Source organism: Strix uralensis, chromosome 5 (assembly GCF_047716275.1).
Source record: "Strix uralensis isolate ZFMK-TIS-50842 chromosome 5, bStrUra1, whole genome shotgun sequence".
NCBI lineage: Eukaryota > Metazoa > Chordata > Aves > Strigiformes > Strigidae > Strix > Strix uralensis.
In genome coordinates, this window is record NC_133976.1 from 41819987 (window position 1) to 41842955 (window position 22969).

Here is a 22969-nt window from a genome sequence, read left to right on the forward strand (position 1 = left end):
CTGATTTTTTTTTTCTCCCCTGTTGTAACATTTCATCCTGAATATTTTTGGTAAACTGGACAAAAACAGTAACATCCCTTTTTATTCCCTTGTTTTCAGGAGGAAAGGAGGCTAGCAACAAAGAGAAGTGTATTTCACAATACTGAAATGATTCAGATAAGAATTATTCTGAGATGGAATTTAAAATTAAAAATTACTTGTAACTCTCACTTCTTTCTAGTCTCCCCTATTTTTATCCAAAACTTGTTTGACTTTGAGAGTACAAAATATATTACTAAGGGAGTTCTTCACAGAGAGTTTATTAAAGGGAAAAATAAAACTGTAAATGAATTAATGCAGAACTACAGTTCATCAAATCCTGCCAAGGGACACTACTACATGTGACACTCATTGAAGGTGGTAGGAGATTGGTTTAAAACAGATAAAAGAAAATACTTTTTTACAGAGTCTCTAGTGATGTACAGAAGAGAATTTTTGATTAATTTGCTCCAATAAGAGATCAGAAGGGAGTTGCCACCTTTTTATCAGTTTTTGATAAAACTGATGCTGTAGTTACCTAAAATTTAATTTTTAATATTTTCGTGGTACACTAGTGTCTTCTAATAATGGCTTTGCTGGTTCCTGGAGGTTCAAATGCCACTTTTTATGTGTTTATCTTTTACTGTACCTCTGCTTGATATACTTGTGAAATAAAAAGGAAATGAACAGCTCTTGTAGTTTCCAAAACTGTCATGCTAAAATAAATCAGAAGCATAATTTGGGAAACTTGTCAAACTGTAATTAGGATTAGTTTTATTGAAGACTATGTTGTGGTGGTTACTAAGCAAAAGATAGAACATAATTGATGACAGCCACTTCAAGTCACCTCATATTATATGCCTTTTAACTGTTGATTTATTGATGCAAAATCACAATGAGATGGCGATGCCTGCCAGTTCAGCATATTTGGGTGAGCCATTCAATCACTTCCAACATATTTCCTGTGTGGGCCAGCAGACACAGCTCTGCATCAGGTGGCTTTGCTGCCAAGGGAAGATAGATGTAGCCTTGAGCTGTGCAGGCAAGTGCTGCTTCAAGTATGTGCTACTTCATCTGTACTAGTTTTGTTCATGTACCTATACAGAACCTTGATATAAAGAGCCAAGAAAAAACACATTGCAACAGGACCGCTCTGCTAGACACATTATACTGCAAGGAAGAAGAAAGATCAGTGGTCCTGCTTCAACCAAACTAACAGACAGACTCCTGCAAATTCAGTAGCCCACTGAACAAAAGTAGACCTCAACGGAGTATGAAGTCTAGGAAGTGGTATGTAATTATAGTTTTATGTCAACATCAGTATGTAACCTTCAACCTCAAACATGATCACATATGTATCTGTGGTTTTCTGATATCCTGTACTGGAGGAAGAGAGAGGGACAGAAAATCATCAGAACTGCAAGAAACCAACTGAATAAATGAATTTAGTCACCTTCAGTTGCAGATGACTACTTAATAGTCCTTTAGTTCAAAAGAAACCACAAAATACTTTCAAACTGCTTGCAGCATACTTAAAACCTTTAGTACAAGAGTTAAAATCTCAAAAGTTGCAAAGAAAGCAGAGACCAAGAGGTCTAGATCTTCATTGCACCTGGAAATGTGTTAAACGTAACTTCCCATATGAGCCTGCTAAGCTGGTTATAGCTCATTGAATAGATCAGATCAGAAAAAAGACTATTGACCTGTGCCAGTGGGACCTAGGGGACAGTTCTGGCATGTCAGTGTGATACATTAACGGGGTGGCAAAAAGATGCAATTGCTGATACTGCATAACAAAGGATAATAAAGCTGTTACATGGGCGATTCCTTTGGGTCTGTGTATACATACATCCAAAGGAGTTTCAAGGATTGATGACACCACTAACTATCTTTCTCATGAAGTCACACAAGATTCAGTTCTCTCTTCAGTTTTCTCTTTAGTCCGTTCCAGCATCCAAACACAGTAAATTGCAAATACACCTAAGGATGTGAAAGACAGTAGTCTGATACAAAAGGCAAAAAGGAAGTAAAGGAGTTTTTGATCAAGAGGGAAGCATCATTAAAATACTAGAAGAGGAGAGGAGTTAACAGTGATATGAGCTGGAAGAGATACACTGAATTGACAATGAGTTATGGGGAGGACAGAACAGCTGGAGAAGCTTGGATTTTCTGCAGACCAAGTGAAGAAGTCATAACAGGGATTCATGTGCCTGGAGACATGTTTCCTTAACTGTGATTTCAGCAGTACTATACAAGTCAAGACATGTCTTTGACTCCAAAAAAACACTTCAAGAGGTAGAATCTCTAGGAATGACAGCATTTGCCACTGTCAGAGGGACTTCTAATGTATAGACTAAGTAGTAAAATTCTGTGATAACCTTTGTTATCATGAGGGTTCCTTGCCTTTCTTCATTAGTTGCTAGAATATATTTCTATAATCAATTCATTTCTGTGTATTATAGCTTGAATACAATTAATTCATTGTATTTGGACATTTGTTTTCAAATGAAGCTAACTCATACATTTGTTACATAAAATAATGAACATGAAATTATGAGAAATATGAGAATGTCTGTGGAAAAAGGTATTTAGGACATGAATACCAAATGGATGAATGTGCTTTGCTGGATCTTAAAGTAATGGTTGGGATTATAAATTTTTTTGTCTGATGTTTCTAAAGTTTTCCATTGGTTACTTCAAGCGCTGAATTTTGAAAGGACAGGTTATAATCTTGTTATTCCTTACTCTGTCAAGCATATTACTCCATTCACTGAAATGTGCGTTGTCACTGCGACACTGAATATTTACTTGTAAATGAAATAGCAGTTCCTTGTGTAGCATATAGCTGTGGCAAGAGGCAAAAGTGTCTTTTGATAAATACATGTTTCATTTTTTCTTGTTGGAAGGGTAGCTGATATTCATGAAGCCCCTAGTAATTTGTCTCTGTGGATGACTATCTTTGGCCATCACTGTAAATACCTGCAAGCTGACATCAAGCTGAACTCCCAGGTAGAGCAGACAGCAAGGAATGTACTGAGATCATGTATGGTAATGCAAAGTGCAGTACCTTTCCTGTAATCTTTGAAGAGGGATGCATTGTACTTCTTTTAAACAGCTATTGAAGCTTTGAAGAAGAAAGTAGGATTGGAATATCCATAAAGAACTAGTCACAGCTGTGAATTTTTATTCTGGATAGCCAGAGGAGGTTCAGCACCTTTGAAGGTATTAAACAAAACCAGCCTTGCTTGTTTTAGCTCTATTTGAAATGCAGACTGGGGGAAAAAAAATCAGTGTTTGCTTAAATGAGAATGAACAAAATTGCCTTTAAGAGTAAAGTATCTTCTTGAGGAGTATCAAAATAATAGCATGAAAAAACAAAACAAACTGTCCTCTTATAGAAATACTTGATGAAAGGCACACTTTCATCAAGTACAGCCATGAGATAGGGAGAGGGTTCCCCCACTGGTACAATTGTCATTGTTTAATTTAAACTAGTAGACTTTTAATACTTGCACCAAGAAAGAATCCTCCAGTTCTCCTTTGTTTTTCTTCATCCTCTTCTGCATCTCTCATTTGCATTCTCAGATGTCAGTGAAGTGCTAGGCTTTGTTCTTTCACATACTTAATAATTTGCTTTAAGCAAGTCCTTAGTCCTTTTGGATCTGACTTACATTTGATCCAACACTGTTATACATTGTTCCAGCACTGAAAAAGGACTAGGAACCACATGAAAACACTGTTTCATTCAGGCTGTTTTATAGTCTGTCTTGGAGAAGATAATGTCTTCAGTGTAAAAGAGAACTTGGTTTAAAGACTTCAGTGTGAACCTTGTGTACTTTCAGTGCAGATGATTTGATGACTTGGGGTGCTGGCTTACTAAGTTCACTACAGGACTGTGATGGTCCTTTACGTGGTATTATTAAGATTTTTAAGAATACTTCTGTGGTGCACATTGAATTGTCTGTGTAGTCTGAACTGTGTTGATAGGAGCCAAAACAAGAAGACTTTCTAGATTCAAGGACTATTAAATCCTGATTCCATACCAGTTCTTTTTCTCAATATACTGAGGATCTAGCAGGTTATTCTCTTTCTTCTAATAGACTTTGCAATACTTACTTTGTGCAAGTTATTTGTACATTTTCTGAAAACAAAAGCCTGTATGCTCCTTCCTGGTCTTCATCAAACATTACTGATGCAGCAAAATCTTTAATTGGACTCTTTCTTTTAAGTGGAATGATCAGAAATTGTTTTTTCTGTAAATAATAATGAAGCAAGATGGTATGGAAAAATTATGATACAAAAAGAGAAAAATTGTCATAATAGAAACACTTTAAAATGAAAACTATATTATTTTAATGTAAATTATTCATAGGTTATCAAGTTTAGCTGAGGTTTGTGAACCTAACGTTGTTATGGTTCTTTAATATAACTTTAATGTTTAAATCTATGATGCAGGGAATGAAATTCTACTCAGGGAAACCATTCTGATCTCTGTATAATTGGAAAAGTTTGTGTATTCAGTGGGCTAGTAGTACTGAGAGCAGAACATGACTTTGTAATGCCACAGTAAAACATGGGACATAGACAAGATTCTACTTGGACAAGTAGTGCTCTTTTAGGAGAAGAATGTGCTACATCTGTTTTGGTTTCTTTCTTGTTGCCAGTAAAAGGGCTGCTCAGAGAGGTTCTCAGCTTCTGTTATCTGGTAGGTGCAATTGGTCGTACTGAATTTCTGTCTGCTTTGCGTTCACTTTATTCAATTTTCTTTTTCATGGCTTCTTTTGCTAGTTCAGCTTATTTAACTGCTGTTTTTTTCCTTCAACATCTTCAATGCTCATGTGATCATTGAATTCTCTTTGTCACTGCCATTTGTGTATATAGTTCGCTCTCAAATACAGCTTCACTATGTAAAGCTGTTCCTTCAGTAATCCTCAAGCTATAGTTCTGCTGAAGTTTTATTAACTTGTAGAGTTCCTGAGAACTTCTCTGCAGCCCTTCTGGCTATGTAAAGTTCTTCAGAAAGGTAGAGTGCATGAATGTCTGAAGTGTTGACATCTCTAGTTAATAACCGAACAGTTGCTGAAGTGAGTTATTTCCATACCTGATGAACCTTCAGCTCCTTCAACTCTTTATACTTGAGCAGAGGAAAAGATGGGCTTTCCCACAGATTGTTTCCTCTTGTTCTATTCATTTAAGATATGCAAAACCTTACTGGAATGAGTCTGAGAAATTGCAAACGTGTCCTAGCAAGGTGTGTTCAAATAAGTGTAATTAAATAATGTACTCAGGACTAAGCCTGTATTCTCTTTCTGCATTCGTTTGCTCCCTCTTTTCTTCATCCCCTCGAAACATTTATCCTGTTTGTATTCATAGTCCCTTCGGCAACATTTCCTCAACTTCTAGGCCCTTACTGGCTGTCTCAGACAAATTTTTCGTTTCTTTGATTTGCTTCTCAGTTTGTCTATGTTTCTCATCTATTTCAACTGTGTCTCTGAAACCTTCTGGCAATACTTTTCAGCTTTTCCCACTGCATTTCTTGGTACTCTGAGGCAGGATCTTTCAGTTCTATCAGCACTGAATCTTCGTTTCTTCCGAAGTAATCCAGTCTTTTTTTTTAGCTCCAGCTAGTGCTTTCCTGGTGTTCCAAGCCACCTTCGTAGTTCTTTGATCAACACGCTGAAATTTGTGAAACACAAAATATCTGGAGAAGAAGTAGGAATAGCCTCTTTGTTTGTCTGCAGTTCTTATGGTTGTTGATTACAAAAAAAATTATTTCGTTTGGGCATGACAAGAGTTCAGTGTTTACTCCAGAATAACATTCTAAATAGAACGTGCATGCTAACAGAAAGATATTTTACAGCAAATATATTGGTAAAAATGTACAAAATGCTGTTTCTTAAAACCTAATTTATATCAGATTTTTCAAAGTTTAAATCGGATTTTAAGCATAAAATATTCTCTTTGGTACTCAGATTATGAATTGTAGCAGTTTTTTGGGGGCCTGACCTGTGTTCTTTTGTGCTAATTTAAATTTGAGGTAACATTCAAATTTTACTGTTCTGCTGAAGTCTTAAAGAATGACAGACTACTAAATTTGGAAAGGTAATTTATAAACCCCGTAAAAAAGAATGTGGAAGTGTTGTATCAGTTTTGGGTAGTTATAGCTTCTTGTGTTATTGGAACAATAAAGTTTTATTTATGTTGATTTATTCTGTTTAGTTCCATGACTTGTTCAACTCAATAACCAGGAAAACTGACTCTGTTTTTTCAATTTATGTTGAAGAACTAAATTTGAGGGGGTGAGATTTATTAGTTCAGAAGTCAAAAAGGACACACTGACTGAAGAAATTGGTTTAATTCATACCCTATAGATAGCAGCGATGAGCGATACATCAACAGAATAGTTGTATTGCAACTCCAAATGCAGGTAATACTACATTACAGAGTATTAGATGTTGATGCTGTTGCTTTATTTGGTATATTAGTCTTGTACCTGGATCTTTGTTATCCTACCTGGCTTGACCTCCCTCCAAGCCTGTTTCTGTGTCAAGAACTGACCAATACTGTCTTCGTGTGCATGGAGTCTGTTCCTGAAATGGAAATGCTGGGTTGGGGCACTGTGCTAGAAGATGGAGGTTGTGAGAGGAGGACCATGCTCACAAACTACAGTGACAGCTTGCACTGAAGTCTCTGGCATGTGGATCAAGTCTCAGCAGTACGAAAATGAGGTTAGTAAAGAGTATAGAGAAGAGTGAAGAAGAGAGACCCTGGCTCTACCTGTAGCCATCAACTGGGAGGCACATAGCCACCAGCATTCATTCACTAAAAACGTCTCAGAAGCAGCATCTTGCTTATAGGTTTAAATGTGGAGGTATCTGTTGTGAGCATCACATAAAATTCAGGATGGCCTGTCTGCACAGATGTGTCTAGAACTTCCTCTTCTGACCGGAACACAGACTTAGTCTGAGTCCTACCTATAATAATTTTATCTGGTAAGCAGAACCACTTACAGCTAAAATTCCCATGGTCTGTTTTTTCTTCTTCAGCTAAAATGTAATAAATGACATAACGGGGACATTCAGATGAAATAAATCCACCAATCATTTAACCAATTTTTAAACCATACTCACAAACAAACTTAGGAAAAGTGTAGAAGTAATCTCTGATCTGCTCAAATCCATGAGTTTACCATGAAATACTGTTATTTTGCCTCTGCGGAGATGGTTAATTCAATGTGGTGTCTCAGAAATGATTGCTTAGGTTTTTTTGATTTACTAATTACTTTCCTTATTTCTTCATTCTTTTAGGGAAATGAAGAAAATGTATCTCTTTATCCTCAGTAAATACTTGTCTGGAGTGACAGCAATATGCTGCCTTGGCTATTCTATCCTAAGAGCATTGATTACTTTCTGAAGGGCTTCAGTTCTGTGGCAGTCACAGGCCATATTTTTGCTGATAATAACCTTTTTGTTGTTGGTATAGAAAATATCTATGGATTGTGTTCCCTGCCTGTCTGTCAGTTAATCCAGAGTACTTGGCTGATTTGCTGAAACTATAAAGATTTGAACTAGGATTCATACATTTGTAACACACACACAAAATTCTCAGTTGTATCTTTTGGAAAAAAGGGGAGATTTTTCTCACCTGTTTTAAACAAAAAATAAGATATCTTTGAAGCATGTTATTTGTGTTATATTGTGGAGGTCTCTGCTCTGCTTGAATATTGAGTTCCAAATTTTTGTTTAGTGCCAGTGACAGTGCTCTCTAGTTTTAACCATACGGACCCTAACTGTATGCACTCATGAATGCTGAGGGAGCTGGCTGATGTCATTGTGAGGCCACTTTCAATTGTTGAAAGGCTAGGGTGATTGGGAGAGGCACCTGAGGACTGGAGGAAAGCAAATGTCACCCCCATTTTAAGGAAGGACAAGGAGGAGGACCCAGAGAACTGTAGGCTAGTCAGCCTCACTGCAATCTCTGGGAAGGTGATGGAACAACTAATCTTGGAAACCATTTCCACATGTGTGAAGGACAAGGTGACTGGGAGCAATCAGTGTGGATTCACCAGGGGGAAGTCATGCTTGACCAACCTGATAACCTTCTATGATGAAATGAGTGGCTTGGTAGACAAAGGGAGAGCAGTGGATGTTGTCTGCTTGGAGTTTAGTAAGGTCTTTGATGCTGTCTCCTGTAAGATCCTCATAGAGAAGCTGATGAAGTATGAGCTAGATGACCAGACAGTAAGGTGGATCGAAAACTGGATGAACAGCTGGGCCCAGATGGTGGTGATTAATGGTACTAAGTCTGGTTGGAGGCCAGTCACTAGCAGTGTACCCGAGGGGTCAGGGTCCAGTTCTGTTTAACATCTTCATTAATAATCCAAATGGTGGGGCAGGGTGTACGCTCAGCAAGTTTGCTGATCTCCTTCTACGACAGGGCGACCCGCTTATTGGATGAGGGAAAGGCTGTGGATGTTGTTTACCTTGACTTCAGTAAGGCCTTTGACACCGTTTCCCACAGCATTCTCCTGGCGAAACTGGCTGCTCGTGGCTTGGATGGGCACACGCTTCGTTGGGTAAAAAACTGGCTGGATGGCCGGGCCCAAAGAGTTGTGGTGAATGGAGTTAAATCCAGTTGGCAGCCGGTCATGAGTGGTGTCCCCCAGGGCTCGGTTTTGGGGCCACTCCTGTTTAACATCTTTATTGATGAGGGGATCGAGTGCACCCTCAGCAAGTTGGGTGGGAGTGTTGATCGGCTCGAGTGTAGGGAGGCTCTGCAGAGAGATCTGGACAGGCTGGAGCGATGCGCTCAGGCCAGCTGGATGAGTTTCAATAAGGCCAAATGCCGGGTGCTGCACTTTGGCCACAACAACCCCCAGCAGTGCTACAGGCTTGGGGAGGAGTGGCTGGAGAGCTGCCAGTCAGAGAGGGACCTGGGGGTGTTGATTGACAGCCGACTGAACATGAGCCAGCAGTGTGCCCAGGTGGCCAAGAAGGCCAAAGGGAAGTGATCTTACCCCTGTACTCAGCACTGGTGAGGCCACACCTCGATGACTGTGTTCAGTTTTGGGCCCCTCACTACAAAAAGGACATTGAATTACTCGAGTGTGTCCAGAGAAGGGCAACGAAGCTGGTGAAGGGTCTGGAGCACATGTCGTACGAGGAGCGGCTGAGGGAACTGGGGTTGTTTAGTCTGGAGAAGAGGAGGCTGAGGGGAGACCTCATCGCCCTCTACAACTACCTGAAAGGAGGTTGCAGAGAGCTGGGGATGAGTCTCTTTAACCATGTAACAAGCAATAGGACAAGAGGTAATGGCCTCAAATTGCGCTAGGGAAGGTTTAGACTAGATATTCAGATACATTTTTTTACAGAACAGGTTGTTGGGTGTTGGAATGGTCTGCCCAGGGCAGTGGTGGAGTCCGCATCCCTGGAGGTATTTAAGAGTCGGGTTGACATAGCGCTGAGGGATATGGTGTAGTTGGGAACTGTCAATGTTAGGTTAATGGTTGAACTGGATGATCTTCAAGGTCTTTTCCAACCTAGACGATTCTGTGATTCTGAGTAGCCTATACAATGAAGCGTTGTGCTGCCATCCAGTGGGACCTTGACAGACTAGAGAGATGGGCTGACAAGAACCTCATGAAGCCCAACAAAGGAAGGTGGAAAGTCCTGCCCCTGGGGAGAAACAACCCCATGCAACAGTACATGCTGGGGGCTGACCAAGTGGAAAGCAGCTTTTCAGAAAGGAGCTCACGGACATGAAGTTGCCCATGAACCAGCACTGTGCCCTCACAGCAAAGAAGGTGAATGGTGTCCTGGGCTACATTAGGACGGTTGCTAGTAGGTCAAGGGAGGTGATTCTTCTCCTCTACTCAGCACTGTTGAGGCCACACCTGGAGTGCTGTGTGCAGTTCTGGGCTCTACAGTATGAGAAACACGTGGACATACTGGAGAAAGTCCAGTGAAAGGCCACAAGGGTGATAAAGGGACTAGAGCATCTCTCCTGTGAGGAGAGGCTGGTAGAGGCACGACTGTTCAGCTTGGATAATATAAGGCTCAGGGGGAATCTCATCCATGTATATAAATACCTGAAGGAAGGGTGCAAGGAAGATGGTGCCAGGCTCTTTTCAGTGGTGCTCAGTGAGAGAACAAGAGGCAATGGGCACAAACTGGAATACAGGACATTCCTCCTGATCATCAGGAAACACTTTTTTCCAGGGAACATGACTGAGATTGTGGAGTCTCAATCCTTGGAGATATTCAAAGGCCATCTGGACACAGTCCTGGCAACTGGCTCTTGGTGGCCCTGCTTGAGCAGAGGAGTTGGATAGGATGACCTGCAGGGGTCCCTTTCAGTCTCAACCATTCTGTGATTCTGTTAGAGCACTGCACTGATACCACCTTAAAGGTACTTGAAGAATTCAGTTTGTTTCCTGTCGTACTGTTTCTGAATTGGCTGTGGGATTACAGGCAGATCTCTTTATCTAACCCTTTCAATTCTTGTTGCCTTTTCATGGACTTTTCCATTGTCTGTAAATGGAATTTCTCAGTAGTGCTTACAGTAGCTGCTGATTAAAAAAACTACATTTGGCACAAATCTGGTTGCCTAATCCATTACTCAGAGGAATCTCAGTGTTTTTTTCTAGTGGCTAGACATGATGATAATGCTGTCCTCATGGTTTGCCTGTGTATCTTTGTGCAGTAACAGCTCTCCATACTTCCATTGTTTACCCTTTATGCTTTTTTTTGTGTATTTAGTTTTAGCTTGGCATTTTTTTAATCTTTCTAAAGTTGTCCAAAGCCTCTCACCACTCTCTCTTCTTGGTTTTTCCTGTACAAAGTGTTAGTGTGTAAAACTTGATACCCTGTCTGTGTCATCACAAGATGAATGCATAACCTTTCCAAATGGCATCTGCCAGAATTTTGTATATTCAGCTAACATAGAATGGTCTCTTAAAATATCTCCCTTTGTAGGCAATAATAAAAAGTTCCAATTTTACATGGGTTCTTCTCTGTGCAAAAGCAAGGGAAAATGTAGCTTCTTTATGTTGTCTTGTTCTATCCTGCAGTTGTCTGACTTCCGAGAGCAGTGAGGCTGCAACCGGGATCAGTCGCTGCAAGCCCACTGCTATCCCAAGGTGGTTCATTACCGGTGTGTTAGCATTACTGGTCTTGGTTAGCAGTCAGTAATGAGCTGCATACATTTTATTCTATTTAGATCTTTGTATGATGCAGGTAAAGATTGGCACAGAATGTAAACTCCAGTGGAGGTCACATTACACACTGAAAAATGCAAATGAATTATCAAAGGGAGGGGGAAATGTTTTTATCCCCTCATTGAAGTCACTGAAGTAAGAAGCTGCTTACCAGCCAGTTTAGTATGGAAGGTAATTTCTAGTCTAACAAACAGATATTTGCATATCTAAGGAAGTTTGTTCACTTCCTTATTAAGAAAAATGGACAGACTGTGTCTTGAAAATGGGGGAAACAGAATGAGTCAGGATGAAAGATTAAGTCTGTTTAGATCCCAGCAACATTTCAAAGGTGAGACTGGTAAAATCCTGTTGTGGTTTAACCAAGAGATCTGCAGCAGTATGAAGATCTAAGATGGAGAGGAGTGGACCTGAAAGTGCTCAGTGAGAAGTTCATCTCTTACAGATGAATTCTCAGACCAGAACATCTGAATAATTTTTTGATGATACATGAAACATAAGGTGTACGCAAGGACTGGAGCCATAACTGCCTGCTTGTCAGTGCCAGCTCAATATAGATGTAAGTATGGATCAGTATAAGTACATTAAGCATAGATTTTGTCTATTTGGTGGTAACTTTTCTAAGCATTCATTAGTGTTGTCTGTTTTGAAAGTTACTCATAAAATTTGTTACTGATTTTTGACCTTAATTTGGCTTAAATGTGATTTAAAGGAACTAACAAGGCATATTTTATACAAAAGTGTAGCAATACCATACCCCAGGGTATTTGTGTATCATAAAAGTACCCAGGAAATACTAATAGGAGTTGGTGTTGCTGTCATCATCCCCCTTGTCAATATAGTCACTCCATTTTTGGAGGAAAGAGATTTAATCCATCACCTTTCCAGTATTCTTCCTGCACACTGAAGAGAACTGTCGCTTGTCCAGGCTGTCATTGTGTGTGCCGCTCCGCATGTTCTCTGAGCTATGCATGATTTTCTGTCTCTGGTTTCTTTTCTGGTGGGATATTGGATTATCAATCTTACTCACTGTGTCAGAGATCTGTCTGATCTCTGTAAACTTTGTTCCAGACTGGATGACTCCTGTTGTTTGCAGGCTCTGCTTTTTCATGTTTCTGAGTCTCAGAGTGGTCTGTTGCAGGTCTGTCACAACCTCCTCTGTTCTCAGGTCTTGTTAGCTCCTTGACAAACTTCAGTCGTACAGTTTAGTTCGTATCAGTCACCAGCCTCTCTTTAGTGTGTCACTTTTTTTTGTAACTTCAGATTAAAAACATTGCTTTCTAGAGTTTTATTTTTACATGGTTTTCAGTATTCCATTTTTGTAACACATGCATGTTTGGGTTCTACTCTCTGAGTTAATTGAAGCCACAACTGTCAGAAATAAGGCTACTTTCTAGTTATTGTCTTTCTCTTCACTAGTACCTGTTGCTTCCAGGTGCAGAACAAAGCACCATTTCCATCTCTTCCCATTGTTTTCCATGCTCAGAGAGATTTTCAGCTCTGGTGGAGGTTTCAGCTACTCTGCTTTTCTATCCTGCTTATTTCTTTTAATTCCTTTTCTTATTTTTTTTCCCCTGGTGATAAGGATGTGGGGTTCAGTAATAACTCTGGGCCCAAAATGCTTAAAAAAGAACCTCTTTATTTGGAGATATAGTACTGCCTGCCTCAGCATACTAGGACGTGAGCTGAGTGGAGCCTGTTGCTCACCCTTCCTGCACCAGGGAAGTGAAGCTTCTTAGAGGTTTGGTCCTGGTGCTGCATTTTACTGTGGGAAATCTGGAGTAACTGTGTAGAGAAGGAGGGTTTTTTTGTCACAGTCTTGCATGCATGCTTTTTAACTGTGATTTTTCACCTGTCATGGGTAACTGAACAGCACGTTGCTGGCAGCCTGTGCCCATGCTGATCTGGAACAGAATGAAGGGAGTAAATTCACTTAGTTAAATCTCTTCAGGATATCTAAATGCACCAAGAACTTTAGCTTTGGCTTTCACATTTTGGTCCCACTGGTTCATCAGGGTGTTCTGGTGAGCCTCTTGTAAGGGTGAATATGAATTCTATGACAAGACTTAGTTTAAGTGGTTACACCCTCAGGCATGAGTGGGGAGGAGGGAGTGTGGGCTTGCATAAGAACAGAACGAGTCCTCTGTTATTTGTGGTTCTCTAGAAATCAGGATGATGGGTTTTTTTGTGATGTGTCACAAAGTTATTGATTCTTGGTGTATTAAATAAACTGATGAATAGTTTAATATTTTTACTATTAAGATAGTAAAAATTTATCCTGGTCAATATTATCTAAAGCATTTTCATAAGAATGTAAGATAAACTGTATTTTAGGACTTCGTATAAACAGCAAGACCTAAAAACACTATCTCAGGAGCTATCCAGGACAGGCCATTTGTATTTCTTCAGCTTACTCTGGAGGAGAGAAGATAAGTAGATACAGTCCCCATAAAAACATTACCTTCAGATGTAGTGCATATGATTAGCTATATTGTAATTTTATCTCCAGGTGGAATATTGTGATATATATTTTTGAGATACTGGAAATGCGAAATACCTGCCTGTCTTCCCACAATTCCTGTTTCTACTTTCACTGCTAAACTGTGCCCATCACCTGTGAATACGATCTGACTATAAAGCAAACATAAAAGATGTAAATCTGGGTATATAGAGTGTTGTACTAATGGAAACATTCATGTCTTTATTACTGTGATGCAAATCAGTTTTATGTATGCTGGATGAAAAGATTTATTTTACTTCATTGTTATAATTCTTAAGTGGTATGGATTTCTGGAGTTTTCTGTGTTCATGCACCTTGGTTTTGCAGCGAAGAGAAGGAATATGGCTATGTCACTTGATCATTTTCTTTGAGGCAGTATTCATACTGGAAGTGCTCGGTAATCAGTGGCGTGTGTTTTCAGCCATAGAATCCTCATGCTCTATTAACTGTGGTGGTAGGAAAATGACTGTTGGCAATTTTCCATCGTGTCAATGCTCTTTGTATTTACATTAGAACCAGTATTTATGAAGGCAACAAAAGTCTGTCTTGTTTTTTCCTCTCTCCAGATCTTTCGGTGTTGAGAGCTGGAATGTATTTTCTCTGTTTGTCTGTTGTGTATATACTGTAAGGGATGCACATACAATACTAGCCTTGTAACTTGGAGTAGCAGAAACTTGAGTTGATTTCAGTCTGTGTCTCGGTTTGTTCAGTGTAACTCTTTGTTCTAATATATGTCTGAGAGTTTAGAATACCTACATTAGACTGAAGGCTGGGAAAAAAAGGTTTATATTTATAAAGAAACTTTGTGAAAGATTGTTTTTTTCCTTGTTTTTTACTGTGCAGCCATTCATAATGGTCTGTTCAGGCATTATTTAAAAGAAAGGGAGCTCATTTAGAGATCGATACAACCAAGATGATATATAATTCAGCCTCAATGGGCGATTGCAGTCATTTTTCATGTTAACATTGAATCATTTGATATACTTTGAAATAACAAAGGAATGATCTATAGATTTGGGTTATGAAAATTGAAAGTAATTTAATAATATGCATGTCAAATAAAATCAACAGTTTTCTATTTTATTTTTTTAAACTGTAAACTAGCCATCACCCAGTGTTAAGGCTCAGTTGCTTGAAAAAATAACAAAGTTTTTCTTTCTATATTACTACTTATTCTCCCCCCTTACCCTTCCCAGCTTTGTCTCACGTTTTTTTTTTTTTCCTCTTGGATCGTCTAGTATTCACACTGCGTTAAACATCTGCTATTCGTATCAAACACTCTGGAAATCCATCCATTGTTTATGTCAGTTAATGTTAAATAATACTTTGTACAGCAATACGAAGCAATAAAAACCCCAGCAATAAACTGCTGTGTGTCAGTGATTTCTCCTCAGGGTCTGCAACAAGCCATTTGATTTGACTGAAATAATGGCAAACAGTTTTAGACCTTTGCATTAACTCTGCAGGCTAACGTCCGTGTGGGTTGGTAAGTGTCATGCTTACAGAAGGATATTGGTGTTGTAGTCCCAGAGATAAAAACCGATGGGTGCCAGAATAAGCATTTGGGTAAACGGAAATGTTAAGTCAAAGATTTCCCGTGGGGCTGTCATCCAGGTTGCTTGCGACTTTTGTGTGTTTGAATACTTTGCGTGTAGTGAGAGAAGATAGAAGAAAACTATTAAGTTGTATCTTAAATAAAAGTAATAGTTAAAAGACAGCTAATTTGGGGTACCTCGGTGCTAAATGCCAGAAGTGAGATACTGAAATGGCTTAGTTTTCAGGAAACATGCACTTAATATTTTCTGAAAATCAACTGTCTCAAAATGTCTCAATGTGAACATTCAAATCCATTAGTTGTGTTTCATTCTGCTGTAGCAGTCAGTTGGAGACCATCCTGTTGGCTTCAGAGAGCTTTTGCCAAGCCCTGGGATGTTTTCTTTTTTTGTTCCCCCCCCCCCCCCCAATAACTTTTTAAGGGGATGAAAATATATGCAAGGAAAACTTGGTTTTCCAGCACAAACTTCTCTGTCATTTTTCTGCAGAAAAGAAAGTTTTTCGGTAGCCAATTTAGATAATTCTTGTAAGTACTGTTATCAGTAATTCTTTATCAGTAGAAAATTTGGATATTTCTTACAATAACTACTGTTTGACTTAATGGTTTTTAACCAAAGCTGTCACTTTTTGTAGTTGGCTTGTTCTTTAAAATATGCATAAATCATTAAATGGTATTGCATTACAGAAAAGCATCTTCTACTTATTCTTAATAGAAGAAATGGCTTTGATTAAGGAATCCGAGTGGCAGCATATAAACCCTTTTAGTAAATAGTTAGTTTTTTGAACAACAGCTTTCATTTAGGAAATTGCACAAGACCTCTAGAGAAATTTAACACAGCTATTGATTGCATTATGAAGCATTAGGAAAGGGCAAAACCATACTTCAGTTTTCATTTGTCAAGACTAAAATAAACTGATATCAGTCCATGCTTTCTCTTAATTTGTTGAAATTGTTGTCAAGTGAAACACCTGGTATCAAGAAATCTACACCTGAAATCTTGAAGAAAGCCCCTCTGAAGAAATGAATGAAAATAATGCGAGAGGCACATAGATAAATTCAAATTATTTTAATAGTGTCATTTTTGTAATAAAAATAGGGATTATAAGGGAAAAACGTGGAATTCATGGAATGAACAGTTTATCTCTCTGTGCCTGCTGGTTTTATTAAGGAAAATATGTATATAAAGATGCTTGACAGAAAATTCTTGTTTCTCACTCTGTGTTCTCATTTACAAGTTGCAGTGTTTCAGGGCTCTCAGATTTATTTGGGAGACTTATGTATGTTAGCAGAAAATTTGCAGAAATTGTTCACACGTTTAGCTATTTTTTTTTTTTCCCTAGTAGGTGCTTTTCATCTTCCACCTTGAGTATTAGAAATTGAATACTGTCATATGTTCTGCAGGATCTAGCCTTTGTTACATTTCAACCAGCAGCTAAACCAAATAAAATTGCAGTACATAATATTAGTAAATGTGTTCATGCCTGTGGATGCCTGTCTGTCTTTCTGTGTTTATACGGCACTCAGGTATAGTAAGGATGTGTGTCAGTTATACCAGACATCAAACCGAGGTGGTTAAACATAGTGGAGTCACAGTGGTGGAAAAGGTCCTTCGATGTTTCTAAAAGAATAGGATGATAAAGGAGGGGGGAAGGACCCCCAGATTCAGGGTACTCTGCATGACAGAGTTGGATGTTGTTTCGTGTTTAATGCTATTCGGTTCTAACCCTGCTCTCTTTTCAAACAAGAGTGATGTTCCCAGTTGTGTCGTTTGGGGAATTTAATGGTTTTTGAGGGTCCCTAGAAAATACTATAACTGAATGGGGGAAAAGGAAAAATTGTATCATTTGTTCAAATTGCACAGATGCTAAGTTCATACACACAAAAAAAATTCTAATGTTGATTTGCTTTGTGACCAACTTAGGTGTTAAATTGCTGTTTTCTGGTTTGCACTATGATGATACTTGCTAATAATGTCACAGTTATATTTTGATGTTTTAACATAGTTATGATGCCTTAATTAAAAGTTTGGAAATAAAAGAAGCTATTGAGCTATGTACAGTTTTTGTAACTTGAAATGTTTTTCATGAGATTCATACAGAAATACATTTAAAAAACATCCAAATGCTATCCTTGTATTTGAATAATTGTGCTAGTATAGTATGTTAGTGTGAAGTTCCAGCACGTTTTTGTCCTGATGGCTTTTCTGGTGATTTTATTTTAGCTGTATAGTTTTTACTTCTTGATCATGAATTTAGTTTCTGTGAAGGCCAAGAGGTGGAAACCCTCTATTATTCCAGCAGCACACAGGACTTTCTGCACTGCTGTATCAGGAAATCTCAAGTAACAGTTTTATGATGTATGAGGATATTATTCTCTGCAAGCAATAACACGCATTTCTATTTCCCCAGCAATACCCACATAATCAAACATTCACAAGTGCTTTACAAAGAATTTAATTAAATAGTGTGCAGAGTAACTGGATGCAGCACGCAGACAAACTGTTGTATATTCAGTAGTTCACATTTTACAGTTAGTGCAGAACACTTCTGAGCAGTAATATGTGTGAATGATATTTCTATCAAAATGTGCATCATCATCCCTCCTTTTGTACCTTGCTCCTTAAAAATTACACTAAAACCTTAACACATATCACCTCCAGGAGCACAGAATACCTTCCTCTGTGCTCTAATGGTGTGATAAACAGAGGGAAGTACAAATTCTCATGGTGAGATTTGAACATTGTTCCTCTGAAATCAAACATTTATGACTCCCCAGAGAAAGATATACATTATTGTATCTTTTACCACAAAACTAGGCTTGTTTGGAATTTTATTTAAAGGTAGTAGAAATTTGTGGAGTAATCAAGACCAGCCACTGCAGAATTTAATTTCTAAATTAGCACCGAGACTTGCACATTCAGAGTTTAGACATGGACAATGACAAGCAAAATATCTTTCATTTTGTTATGATGAGTACGTTCAGAGTCCATTCTGTCTCTCACTGGAGATTAAAAAATTCTCTTCTTTGGCATTAAAATGCAGTGCATCAGACCCTGCACTAGGAAAAGGTAGGAGTGTGTTCATATGTTGTAGTATATTTCTTAATTCATTCAGCATTATTGGTATGCTCATGTCACCTGCAAAGATTAGTATTCTGGAAACCAACAGGGTTATCTATTATGTTTTGACTGGTCAGAAAAGCCCTTTAAGCATTAGCCGATGCATGAGAGGAGTTTCCAGGCTTGCAGAGCAACGGGGCTGTGTTGGATAAAAGTAATTTAGAATATCCCTCTGCGATTGTCTACCTGCAAGGCAGTTAGCCGTCCATCAGACTGGAAGGTTTTATTGGTATGTCAGTGCTATAAAGTATCAGTCTAAACCAGCAGACCACTACCAATGACATAAGTAGTGAAAGACAGTCTATAATTAGCCTGTAAAGGTATTTAGTATGAGACCTCACCGTAGTTTTCCAGTTCCACAGAGTTATTCCTGTTTATTACTGGCTGACACTTACAAAATCTGTCTGTTATGACTGGCAAGAAAGACCAAAACCTACAAATGAATCCAAAGGAGAGAAAGAAAACAAAAGGATCAGTTACAATTAGGAAACTGTTTTTCCTTTCATGCTAGTTCTATTTAGGTCACTTTGCTTATTTGAGGGGTATTGCTGAAAATATAATTGGTGTAAATAAGAACAGTCTCCCTGTATTCTTCTTCTGAAGATGCCTTTTGGAGGAAAGTTTAATTGCTGTAGGAGGAGTTGTGGCTCTCTTTACAGAATTGAGAATGGGAGAGATCTCTATTTAATGTTAATGAAGATTTGCCATTGAATTCAGTGATTTCACCCAGTAGCCTTTGTGTCCTTTTTTTTCATCCTTAACCCTTCTTCATATAGCAGACAGGAGTTCTTCATTTTGCATGTCATCTATAACAAATTGTAGTTATTTAAAAAAAATTAGTACAGTTAGAGTGTCGATTGAAGAAAGGGAAAGCATGTAATTTTGAATTTATTCGTATGTTGAATCTTGAACACCATGTTTTGGATTTTTGCTTTATTTAATTAGGCTCTTGTTCTAGTGTCTGCCTTTATATAAAATATTTATTCTTTACCATTTGTAGTATATCTCTGTTTGCAATTTGGATGTTTTCAGTTTGCTTGTATTTGGAAGTAGTTGCTAGACTCTCTCTGTGCTTCCACTAGAAGGCTGGTATTTTTATGCTTCTTGCAGCAGGCCCTTTTTGGATGTGCTGAAATATGTCCAAGTTCTCCATTCCTGATATTTCAGTGGCAACTTCCTGTGAATCCTGAAGTAGAGCTCCTGCTGTCAGGTTGTTCTCCAAGCCAATTCTACCACACGTATCAGCAAGCCAGAATAGACAAACTTGGAAGATGTGTCAGTGCTTTGATATAATTCAGAGTATTATTTAGAATAAGCATGTCAGAATTTTAATTCTTCAGGTTAGGAAGTCAACCCAGAGACCTTTTATCCACCCAGTGAAGTACTACCTAGGTATACTTGTGTTAACTGCAAATGAACTAGCTTTGGAACCAGAAGTAATACAGCCAAATGAGAGGAGTGTGGCAGCCAGGGTAATTAATTAAGAAGCCAGGCTAATTAGTTTGACTGGAGGGAGCACCATGCTGATGTGGCAGTGTAGCTTCCAAAATTTTGGCTGATTTGTACACAGATTGCACTGGGCTTCTTGCAGACATACAAGTTATTTCTGGGTTCTTTCAGACGTTTTTGCCATGAAGCAGCATTGTATATTGGTTTATTCCCTATTTCAATTTACTGTAATTTCAGATTTACTTCCAGACTGATAGTCAATTTTAGTTCCTTCTTAATCTTCTGCAGTAAGATTGCAGTGGGATTGAGTGCATCCTCAGCAAGTTTGCTGACAACACCAAGCTGTGTGGTGCAGTCGACAAGCTGGAGAGAAGGGATGCCATCCAGAGGGACCTGGACAGGCTTCAGAGGTGGGCCTGTGCAAACCTCAGGAAGTTCAACAAGGCCAAGTGCAAGGTCCTGCCCATGGGTCGGGGCAATCCCAAGCACAAATACAGGCTGGGTGATGAGTAGATTGAGAGCAGCCTCATGGAGAAGGACGTGGTGGTACTAGTGGATGAAAAACTGGCTATGAGCCAGCAATGGGCACTTGCAGCCCAGAAAGACAACCGTATCCTGGGCTGCATCAAAAGTGCGGTTAGCAGGTCGAAGGAGGTGATTCTCCCCCTCTACTCCGCTCTTGTCAGACCCCATCTGGAGTACTGTGTTCAGCTCTAGGGCCTTCGACATAAGAAGGACATAGACAAGTCCATAGGAGGGCCACAAAGATGACTGGGGGGCTGAAGAACCTCCCTTATGAGGACAGGCTGAGAGAATTGGGGTTGTTCAGCCTGGAGAAGAGAAGGCTCCAGGGAGACTTTATAGCGGCCTTCCAGTACTTAAAGGGGCTACAGGAAAGATGGGGAGGGACTCTTTATCAGGGAGTGTAGTGGTAGGATAATGGGTAATGGTTTTCAACTGAAAAAGGGTAGATTTAGATTAGCTTTGAGGAAGAAATTCTTTCCTGTGAGGGTGATGAGACACTGGAACAGGTTGTCCAGAGAGGTTGTGGCTGCCCCCTCCCTGGCGCAGTGTTCAAGGCCAGGTTGGACGGGGCTTTGAGCAACCTGATCTAGTGGAAAGTGTCCCTGCTTGTTGCAGGGGAGTTGGAACTAGATGACCTTTAAAGTCCCTTCCAACCCAAACCATTCTAAAAAAAAAAGATATTTCTAATGCATGGATAGACATTGTAATATTGTCATGTCCAACCTCATACCACTGAGAGAAATTCTTCACTGCTTTTTTTTTTACCTGGTGAAGGACCTTCCCAACTTCTTCCCAAAATTTTGTCACTTACTGAATACAGAACTGATATAATACTCCTGAAGGTGTGTATAGCAGCATTGTTCCAGCCTGTTGGGCTGAGAGGTGGCTGTCAGCACTCCTGTTCTCAGAGGATGCATGCTACCAATAGTGCATGCTGCAAGATGCCTTTTTTGTAAGAACTGGTGTTTCTGAACAGTTTGCCATCTTTCTGGTTGTTATGAAACAGTATTTCTTCAGTGTTCCCCTTAATGTTAGTCCTTACATACAGTTTGATGTGCAGGATGTTCATAAAGGAGTCACTTTAATGAAAAGGTAAAAAATACTTGTGGTAAAAGTCTGTGTTACTACATTGATATGGTACAGTAAACATGAGAAGCAGTATCAAACCCAGGAATAAATCAACAAGGTATTGTAAATAAGGTGGATTCTGTATAGAAAACTTCAATTAGAAATATGAAGTACTGTGTTACAGCAGTAACATGGTAATTATGTGTGAACAGATAGTGACATAAGATAAAAAATGAATATTTTATTAATGTTTTCTAAATAACATTACTGAGAGCTGGAATTAAGTTTTGTTTTACATGTGTGTTATTTAAAATGCTTTTAGTGATCATCTATGGCCTTACTTGCAATAGCTGTTCAGCATAGTAGCTCCCACAAGGAGTTAACATATATTTTTTCTATTTCTAGATCTGTTAGCTGTGCCTAAGCATCCATATGCTGCTATGGAGAACTGGGGACTGAGTGTTTTTGTGGAGCAAAGGATACTGCTAGATCCAAGCATTTCTTCTATATCATACCTACTGGATGTCACCATGGTCATTGTACATGAGCTATGTCATCAGGTATTAAAGGTGTTCAGATGTTTGATATTAATGTCAGAAACCATCTGTTCCTTTTCAAAACTCAAAATGAATTTGTGTTGTTTACATAGACAGTTGCAAGTTTTATTGTAACTGGAGTCCAAATAATACAGAGATCTGTAAGACACATCTCTACAGTGCAGAAACTGGGAAGACTCAAAATGCGGATAGAAGAGAAAATTGGTAGCAATGAACTACTTCCCTATCTTCTGTGTGATTATATTCTGTATGTTTCTGTGTGAGTGTGCTGTTGGCGTGTAGACTAAACATGTTGATAACTATAGAAAATGATTTATTGCAGAACTATAGCAAATTCATTCTGAGTTTCATGTTCATGTCAAAAAATATTTTGGCTGAAATCAATTTGGTAGTCATAATCTTCTTCCGTCACATATGCACATACTTCTGTTTTCTTTTGCTTTCTTTTTTTTTTTAATTTGGTATTGACACTGTTCACTATTGATGGATAATTGAGTCATTATGTGTACAGAAACTTTTGTATCAATAAGAAAACTTTGTAAGAAACCCATATTACAATTTATTTTACATTTCTTCCATCTTCTTATCTCAAACTAAACACATTACAAGTGTTTAGTAAAACTGAGTTGAATGCAAATGTTATTGAAGAAATTTGCTACAGGGGCAGGAAACCCTTTCTTGCACTCATAAGAGGCATAATCATAGCCTTCAGGTTAAAATGAATGAAATCCTACTGTGTAATCAGCATGGCTTACATCTGTGACTTTACACAGTGTTCTTTAAAAGGCAATGCAAATTCTTAACACTTTCTGCAAATAAAAAGGAGCATATAAAAGGGAGGCTTTGTAATGGAGTTCTGGTAGATGAACCTGGTAATAATAATGTTTGGTTCATATTCATGTTTCACATTAAATCTGTTGAAGAATGTGAAGTCCTCAACTGCAACATGAAATTTTTATTGAAAGTT

General features: G+C 38.7%; 1 protein-coding gene across 1 annotated transcript in view; it reads left to right on the forward strand.

The window, feature by feature from the left end:
• TRHDE (thyrotropin releasing hormone degrading enzyme) overlaps nucleotides 1-22969 on the forward strand; it is a 225038-nt gene that overhangs the window by 64510 nt on the left and 137559 nt on the right. Inside the window, exon 4 of the mRNA XM_074870583.1 lies at nucleotides 21851-22005. Coding sequence (XP_074726684.1) covers nucleotides 21851-22005 — 155 coding nt within the window. The remainder of the gene's footprint in view (nucleotides 1-21850; nucleotides 22006-22969) is intronic.